The sequence below is a fragment of the Fukomys damarensis genome, unplaced genomic scaffold, assembly GCF_012274545.1.
Source record: "Fukomys damarensis isolate Sample0158 unplaced genomic scaffold, DMR_v1.0_HiC HiC_scaffold_15, whole genome shotgun sequence".
Lineage (NCBI taxonomy): Eukaryota > Metazoa > Chordata > Mammalia > Rodentia > Bathyergidae > Fukomys > Fukomys damarensis.
Window position 1 is genome coordinate 33,491,927 of NW_022900927.1, and position 9,498 is coordinate 33,501,424.

General features: G+C 35.7%; 1 protein-coding gene across 1 annotated transcript in view; it reads left to right on the forward strand.

Moving 5' to 3' along the window:
• Positions 1-9,498, forward strand: part of Nup107 (nucleoporin 107) — a 39,566-nt gene that overhangs the window by 22,457 nt on the left and 7,611 nt on the right. The window contains exons 12-22 of the mRNA XM_019210646.2: positions 760-873; positions 2,011-2,101; positions 2,237-2,319; positions 4,100-4,159; positions 4,963-5,108; positions 5,230-5,278; positions 6,378-6,447; positions 7,378-7,496; positions 8,209-8,247; positions 8,674-8,824; positions 9,246-9,376. Of these exons, the coding sequence (XP_019066191.1) occupies positions 760-873; positions 2,011-2,101; positions 2,237-2,319; positions 4,100-4,159; positions 4,963-5,108; positions 5,230-5,278; positions 6,378-6,447; positions 7,378-7,496; positions 8,209-8,247; positions 8,674-8,824; positions 9,246-9,376 (1,053 nt within the window). The remainder of the gene's footprint in view (positions 1-759; positions 874-2,010; positions 2,102-2,236; positions 2,320-4,099; positions 4,160-4,962; positions 5,109-5,229; positions 5,279-6,377; positions 6,448-7,377; positions 7,497-8,208; positions 8,248-8,673; positions 8,825-9,245; positions 9,377-9,498) is intronic.

A 9,498-nucleotide genomic window follows, 5' to 3' on the forward strand; every position in this document is an offset into this window, starting at 1 on the left:
TTTTATTTTTTTTTTTTTTTCTTTTTTTTCTTTTTTTTTTTTTTTTTTTTTTTTTTGTATCGGGGATTGAACTTGGGTGGCCACCGAACCACTGAGCTAAATCCCCAGCCCGTGTTACTCACTTCTGAAGTGAGGACAGTATATTATACTAAATATTTTAAAACATGTGGATAGGAGTAGGTAGGAATAATCATTTTAGGGGATTTTTATTTATTATCCACCTGTTTAGTGTTTTTTATTTGGGCATTGTTGTATTTCACATGGCATTAATACTAAAATGTATACTTAAGAGACCCTCTTTTCATATGTTCTCAGAAAATCAGTTTCTAGTCACAGCGTAGATCCCTTCAGTTTTTCCTGTTTGGCCACCATCTAGGTGTAATCATTTCCAGTTGGCTTGGCCATGTGGATGCTGTGACAGTGAGTTGCCTGGTATTGGCTATGTCAGGGCTGCACTAGTGGTACCCACCTTGCCTGAGCTGGGCATGTGCTATCATGGGCCAGAACAACCAAGGCAGGTAGCAGACTACTAGGAAGATTTACAGCACTTTTATTCCCTTTACTAACCAAATTGTAAAGGAGTTTATTTTGATAGATTTATCACCTTGTGATAATGTTTAAAGTGTATGTAGATACAGGGCTGGGAGAGTAGCTCAGGATAAAGGGCTTGCCTGGTGCTTGCAGTGCCCTGGGTTTGATCTCCAGCACTGCATTAATAGTTGATGTTTTTTTGGGGGGGTTGTTTTTTGTTTTTAACAGGATCCTGATGCTCCCATAAGACAGAAAATGCCCCTTGATGATATGGATAGAGAAGATGAAATTCGATTACTTAAATATCTTTTCACTCTAATCCGTGCTGGAATGACAGATGAGGTAAAGCACATAGTACTCTGCATGTCCAATTTCAAAAAGACATAGAACTTTGAGTTGAAGGAGATCTTTGTGGCTACTTAGTGTGCTTCTTTAGTGGAGTAATCTCATTGACAGTATTTCTGTATCTGTCCTCCTCATTGACTTGTTTCTAGTGAGGAGATATACACTGCTTTAGAGAGGAGTGCCCTCTAGTTTATGCAGTTCTGTATGAGAGGACTCTTTAACTGGTCACACTTTGCTTCTCTGTATTGTGTACCATAGGTATATCCTCATTACGGTCTACTTCTGAGTTTCTTTTTTTTTTCTGTTGGGAATGTAACCCAGGGTCTTTGCACTGAGCTATACCCACAGCCTTCTAAAAGTCTTTATTTTGAGGAAGGGTCTCACTGTCATTAAGTTCTAGGCTGGACTCAAACTTGTGATGCTCCTGCCTTAGCCTCCAAGAATGCTGCAATTATAGATACATACCACTAGGTCCAGCTCTACTTCTGATTTTTAAGGTTTTAAAATAAGCTAGATGTAGTGGCTCATGCCAGTAATTCAAGTATTCTGGGAGGTAGAGATAGAAGGATCCCAAGTTCAATCCCAGCCTGGGAAATAAAGGGCTGGTAGAATGACTCAGTGTGACAGCCTTGGGTTCAGTCCTTAGCTCTGAAAGAAAAAAAAAGTTTAAAATAAGTCTAACCCTAGAAGACACTGTTCAGGCACTTGGAAACTGTTGGCTCAGATTTCTTCTTGGTCAATTTGAACTTAAGAAACTATGGTCAGGTTGATAAATGAGCAATAACACCCTTGTCATTATATAGACTAACAATGCTTTTATAATACTTTTATATAAATCAGGGACATCAGACTCTTTAACCCTCCTTGTTTCTAGCAGAATTAAGTGCTGTTGGGCACCATGAGAAAAGACAGATAAGCCTAAAATCCAATAGAAAAGGAATTTCTATAAAAATTAAAATGAATGCGGAAATGCACACACATTGGTAAAGTGGAGTGCCATTACTAATTGTCTACATACTCTAACATTTGTGCCACAGAGTATCGAATCTTGTCATAAATAGGTTGTGCTGTACTCTAGGGCCTAAGTACTTTTCAGTAATATATTGCCAATGTCACTCTTTCCTGTTTCTAAAGGCACAGAGACTCTGTAAACGTTGTGGTCAGTCATGGAGAGCTGCAACACTGGAAGGCTGGAAACTATACCATGACCCTAATATTAATGGAGGTGTGTAAGATTTTATTCTGAGAGATGGCATAAAGGCATTTAACGCTAAATGCCAGTCTTTGTGAAATGTACTTTTCCTTTATAGACAAGACTGAGATGAAAATCTCATTTTAAAATATATTTTTTATTTTATAGAAATAGGAGCAGAATTAGAACCTGTTGAAGGAAATCCATATCGACGCATTTGGAAAATTAGTTGCTGGAGAATGGCAGAAGATGTAAGATAAATAACATATTCACTGATACTGATTTTTACTCCAGGTTAAGTAAAGGCCTACCTAGGGGCTGTGAAATGTTCAAAATAGCAAGAAACTAAAGTTCTGTTTTTCAGATAAATTTAGTGAAATTGAGAAACAGTCTTAACTATTTATCAAAATTTGAGATTCACCAAATAGTAAGAATTAAACACTGATACATGGTAAAAATATAAAGAATGTACCAAGTAAGTAAAGAGAAAAGCCTTGGGTAAAACTTAAAGATGAAGATGGATGAGTAGAACTTTTTAAAATCATAGGAATTGGGTTTTTGGGAATGAGAAGAAAGGAAGGGATTCTAGGTAGGATACATAAGTCTCAAGGATTGTTAGTTCTGCCAGGTTAGAGTAGATGGCTTATTAAAGGAAATATTGTATAGTCAGCTCTGTGATGACACAGCATATGGATTCTTAAAAATCACTACAACATGCAAACCACCTCCCCACCAAATCCAGGCCTTACGGGAACATGAAGTTAAGAGAACAAGTCCTAAAAATTTCATCGGTGAATCACCAGCTACTTTGAGGCTGAAGGAGGAGGATTGCAAGTTCAAGGCCAGCCCGGGCAGCCTAACAAGACCTTGTCTCAAAATAAAGAATACAGAGGGCCAAGGGGATAGTTTAATGATCGAATCCCACTAGGTTCAGTGCGTAATACTGCAAAAAACAAAACAAAACAAATCTTCATTAGTGGTACATAAAAAGATTAAAAAATCAATAAATATGATAGCACAATTTTATTTCTGTGAGATGGTTAAGAATCACATATGCACTACAGTAAATTTGATGCTTTGCCTTGAAAATGCCCTGAACTTTGCTTATAGAATTGAGCATCGGAAGGGTTGCAGAACCTTGAGGACCCCTTGCAGCAGTGTTTTAGAGATTAGCAGGGCAGTGGAAAATAGACTTTCAAATTGTAAGGACTAAAACTTGATGAAGTAACTAGGAGCCTGTCAAAGTTATTCAGCCACTAATAAGGGCCCATCCTAGGATAGTATTGATGGGAATGGAAAGGAAGGGAACAAGACTGGTCAGAACCATGACTAGAAACAGAAGGCAGAGGTGGACTCAATTATTTAGGAAGAGTCTCTGAAGTCTCCCATTTGCATGACTAGAGGCTGGAAATGCTATTTATAGAACCCCAAAAGTAAACAGAGTAATGTGGAGAATTTAATTCTACCTAGAATCCAGTGCAAATGCATGTCTTGTTTTGATGTTCTTAGGTCAGCATCAGGGATTATCAGGTGCTTAGAAACATTCCAGAAAAAAACACCAATCTCAGTTCTATGGACTAAAATTTGGTTGTACAGTATAATCAAAACATCCGTTAGAGTTGGTTCTGCTTTCACCCTATGGAAGAAATTTAAATGCTGGACTCTTTCCTAAAGATTTCAGTATAATTTCATCAAATTAAAAGGCCCTTCTTGAGTGCGGGATTTATCTTAGTGGTTCCAGTGCCTGCCTTGCAAGCACAAGGATCCGAGTTATTTGATCCCTGGTACCAAAAAAAAAAAGCTTTTCCTTCTTAGTATTCTACTAGATCTTTAAAGTTTAGAAACTTACAAAATAGGTTCAGTCTAGAAGAAATGGCAAAAATTAATGTACTAACAAAAAAATATTTCAAATGAGAATCAAATATTATGTAAAGCTACAAATTGCTAGTGATGAATGTCATTACATTGTAAACCTAAAATGTATAAATATAATTAATAATAAAAAGTATTTCAAATCTGTATTAATTTTAGGAACGTTTTAATAAATATGAGAGAGCGATTTATGCAGCTTTAAGTGGGAACCTCAAGCAGGTAAGTAATCTTAATATTTTTTCTAGGAATTAACTGATGCATAAAATATTCTAATGTATATAAAAACCTTATAAACTTAAGCTGCTTTCTAAAAGAAGCAGTGATAGAGATAATTATGAAACAGAAGAGTGATTTACTATGTGGTGATGATGACCATGGTGAGATGACATGTGATCCTAAACATATATTGGGCAAGACACTCTTCAAAGGAAAAGAGAAAATGGTGAATCCCATAGATTCTTTCCCCTTTGGAACCAGCATCTGCTGGTTTTCTTGCCCCTCTTCTCTGAGGCGGAAACTGGGAAGCCTAACAATGGCAAAATAAAGATGTAAATAAACACAGAACAGTGATTTAACATGAGATATTCCATACATGTGTGTTTTAATGAAATGAGGCTTTAATTTCTAACTAAAAATTGTCAATTCAATTGCAACTCACAGTCATTGATGACTTCTAATGCCCAAAGCTGTATCCAGAAAAATACCAAGGGACAGTGACTGCTCAAGTTTACAGTGTGTATGTTTCTAACAGCCTCTCCTACCTGCTGTTTTTCAGCTATTTTGAGGGATGCTATTAAAATGCCATCTTATATCAGCATGTAAAATTGGTGCTATTGTGATTTGGTACGGAAAACATAATAGCTTACACTATTTAAAAATGAGAGGAAAAAAGCAAGTTATTTAGTATAATTTTATTTAAATCCACAATGTTTTTTATCATTAAGTGACTGTATTGTCATCAATGGATATAATTGCTCTTTTTTGGTGAATGTATTTGTTTCTATTTGGGAATGGGAAAAAAGCTTCTTCCTGTATGTGACACCTGGGAAGATTCTGTATGGGCCTACTTCCGGGTGATGGTGGACAGTCTGGTGGAACAGGAGATCCGGCTGTCAGTAATGGCCCAGAACGAAACTGAAGAACTCCCTAGAGAATACCTAGAAGCAAAGTGAGTGTGTTGGTTTGTTTTAATCTTAGTGATTTGGGGTATGCTCCTTGAAGCTGTATTTCACAACCCTTTTTCATATTGTTAATATTATTCTGTCCTGTTCTGTTTTATTTTTTTGAAGTTGGACCTTAGAAAAGGTTTTTGAAGAACTTCAAGCTACTGATAAAGAGGTAATATAAATACAAACTTGTTAGTAATTGTAGAATAAGGAAACGTTATTCCATTGTGCACTACCTGATTTGTGGAGCTTTGTTCCTCTTTTCCTTCTTTTCTTTGCCTATTATCAAAATTAGAGTCATTTTTTAAAAGAAAGAAAATTGTGGAAATTATGCATTATTCTTTGGTTTAGGATTGGCTTCATACAAATATAGACATATTAGCTGCATTTATCCCCTTTTCTTGAAAATTTAAAATATAGAATGGAGAGTTAATAAGATTTTTTCCCAGTCCACAAATAATCTAATGTTTAAAAATAATATTTCTTTTAAATAATTTAAGCCAGGCTTAATGACACATGCCTGTAATCCCAGCACTCTAGAAAGCTGAAGCAGGATGATTACAAATTCAAGTCCAGCTTCAAAATACAGAACTGAGGCTATATATAGCTCAATGTAGAGGCCTTGTATTTAATCCGCAGTGTGCAAGGGGCTGGGGATGGGGAGTTACTCTTTTTTGGGTTTGGTTTTTTTTTTTTTTTTTTTTTTTTTTTTTTTGAGACAAAGTCTTGCTGTGTTGTTCAGGTTGCCCTTGAACTCACTGTGTAGCCCAGGTTGGCCTCAAACTCACAGCAATCCTCCTCTCCAGCCTCCCAAGTGCTGGGATTACAGGTGTTCATCACCACACCTGGCTGGTTTTCTCTCCTCTTGATTCATTATTTGATGATGTGCAGAAAAGAATACCTAAGAGAATGGTTTCTGGTACTGCTGCTCTTGATGAAAGAAATCTTATAATTTGTTTTGCTTAGTTCACATAGGTCCTCTCTGATCTTCCATATTGTGCTACGATAAATAGGAATACAATATAAAGAATAATAGTCACTAACAGACATTCTTAGAGGTTAAATTGCTGTATAGTAATTCTCTGCTTTCAAAGGTACTGTTCAGTCCTGGATTTGTAAGCCTTGAGTATATTTTGAACACTGTCTTTCTGAGGCCTTTCATTTCATACTTAATGTGTGTCCCTTCAAAAGTTTGAGATGAGTTTAACAATGAGTAGATACTCCAGAATGACTACAGAAGACTTACAGAAAATGTAAATAAAATTTTTCAGAGAGTTCTGGAAGAGAATCAAGAACATTATCATGTAGTTCAAAAATTCCTTATCCTGGGAAACATTGATGGTAAGCTATAGTTTCATTTTACTTTGAGTTCTTCATTTTTTAAGAGTAATTTTTGTAAGTTACTAAAGTAATGCATGACTTACCACACTTTTAAGCTTTATAAATATCCACCTATTTGGATGCAGTTTTTTTACTTGTTATTATAAAATGAAGTTTGAATTTAACTCTAAGAGGATATAGAGTTATATAATAGCTGTTAATGGTGAGAGAGTGACTTAATAGCAGTTTAAAAATAAGGTAAATAGAAGGCGTGATTGAAAGATGTAGTGCATGTTTAAATTTTTAAAAGCTTGCCAGGCATGGTGGTGCACTCCTGTAATCACAGCCCTCAGGGGGCCGAAGTAGGAGAAGGCAAACCTGGGCTACATAGTGAGTTCAAGGCTAGCCTGAACTTCCAAACAAGTTCTGTCTGAGTCTTCCCCCAAAAAAACTCATTACAAAAAAGGACACATTGCTAATAATGATGAGACACTTGTGTTCCAAGTGAAGGAGATTATTTTGAGGGGGTTAATGGCAATGTGTCTTTTCCTGTCGTTTTTAAAAACATGCACCAAATTTTTTGATCATGCCATACTGATCAAATGTTTACAGAAATTTATGTCAAATAAAAACGTTGTGGTGTATCCATAATCTCCGCTGTGTAATCACTGGATTGGCACTGTGTGACTTCTGGCTCTTTCCCAAAGTCAAAATGACCACCAAAGGTAAATGTTTTGAGTTGATCTGGAATATCAAAGCACCCACACCTAGACACTAGAACTGGAATTCCAGAACTGCTTCAGAGAGTGGCAAGAACGATGGGATAAGTTTTAGTGAGGGGATTATTTTGAGGGGAATTATTAACAGTGTTTTTTACTGTGTTTGCCATATTTTTTTAATCACACTTGGTAGTGTTTATCTGATTTTATTCTTTTCTTTGATATCATGTAGGTTTGATGGATGAGTTCAGCAGATGGCTTTCTAAAAGCAGAAGCAAACTACCTGGGCACCTCCTCCGATTCATGACTCACCTTGTTTTGTTTTTCCGCACCCTGGGAATACAGGCCAAAGTAAATAAAAACAATGTATCCTTCTCTGCAAAGTTGATACATATCATTAGGAAAGCACATTATGTGTTGTTCTCTAGAAAGAGTGATAAGTGTGTGAAAGTCTTTGCTGTCATCTCATATGGTCATCTTATGATAACTCACTGTGAGTGACCATTAGTAACTAATCTTGGCCACATAATGCAAGGTTTCCTATTTTTAAGAACCATATCCTTATCAGTATCTAACTTCAAATCAAGCAGCTAAGCTAGCTGAGCCAGACTAAGTTCTTTGTGAGAGTCTAAACCTTTGTTTTCTTTTTCCTTTTAGTTTTTCTAAATGTTTCATAACATTTTTGTTAAAGAGTACATGTAGAAACAATGATACTGTAGTTGAAAGCTTGAGCTTAGCATAAGACCTTTGAGTTCACATCCATATTCAGTACCTTCAACTGTGGAATTCTGAGTTAAGGAAAAAAAAAAAACCCTTGGGTCTTTGCTTCTTGCTCTGTAAAATAGTAACAGTACTACTACGTACCCACAAAGAGTTATGGTAATATGAAGTCAGGCAGTATGTCAGCTTTACTAAGCACTTTTCCTGATGCCTTTATTGTTTAATGGGTTATATTAAAATTATTAAATGATTTAGTGGCAGAATTTTTATTAGAAATTTAATTACTGATGCATATAAGCAGTTGTGTTTATTATAATAGAACTATGTCTTTTCTCCTATAAAGGAAGAAGTTTCGATTGAAGTTTTAAAGACATACATACAGGTAAACTTTGAGAAACTAGAACCTGATTCTTTTTTTTTTTACTATTTTAACTAAAAAATCAGAGTGATATTATTTTAACATCGAGTGGCAGAAAACTCATCCATTGGGGATCTTTAAATTACCCTTTTTGCGGGGTGGGTTTGAGATAGGATCTTACTATGTAGTTCAGACTGCCCTGGAACTCACCATGTATCCCAAGCTGGTCTGGAACTCACTGCAGTCCTCCCGCCTCAGCTTCCCAAGTGCTGGGATTACAGGCATGTACCACCATGCCCAGCTTCCTAATTTCATTTTACTAAAGCTTTTTAGTAACTTTGGGTTCAATTCCCATCACTCCCCCCAAAAACACAAAACAAACAAGAAAAAACACTACTTTTCTAGAACTTGTTGTATTATTGACCTACTTTGATCTTTTTCCATTTTCAGCTTTTAATAAGTGAGGGGAATACACATCTCATAGCATTTTACTGCTGTCATTTGCCTCAAGACCTTGCTGTTGCTCAGTATGCCTTATTTTTGGAAGGTGTCACAGATTTTGAACTTCGCCACATTTCCTTGGAGCTGGCTAGGGAAGCAGGTAAAAATGGTTGAGATTTTATCTGTGGACCTTGTTAGGCAAATTTTCATTTTGACTCAGAATAGTTGTTCTTCAAGTTTTGAACCTTGTTGCTCTTGAGAGGAGAATAAAAAGGAATAAAAATTTTCAGTGAAATTCTGTTTTAGGAATAAAATAACATATTGTAATTCATATGTAAGATATTTTTACATTTTGGCATTTTATTTCATAAAGCTTTAGGATTTTATGTATTAGATTTTTTTAAGAATTACTGTTCCAAGGGCTGAGGATGTAGCTCAGTGGTAGCATACTTTCCTACCCTGAGGCTGTAGGTTTTATCCCAAGGCATGCAAAAAAAAAAAAAAAAAATTCAAGTTTACCAGATTATTGTAATTATTTAGAGAATATTAGTATTAATGATTTTTTTTCAAAAATGTTTTAGATTTGGATGTTGCAACAATAACAAAAACTGTGGTTGAGAATATTCGAAAGAAAGATAATGGTGAATTTAGTCCTCATGACCTGAGCCCAGACCAAGAGAGTGACACTACTCAGGTAATTTCAGGTGGAAGATAAGGGGGTTGTATAACTTCCACTAATCCTGTTCCTTGGTGAACTTCTACTTTCTATATTTTAATTTTTTTGAAGACTATTTCTTTGTCAGCCCAGCCCTTTTTTTTTTTTTTTTTTTTTTT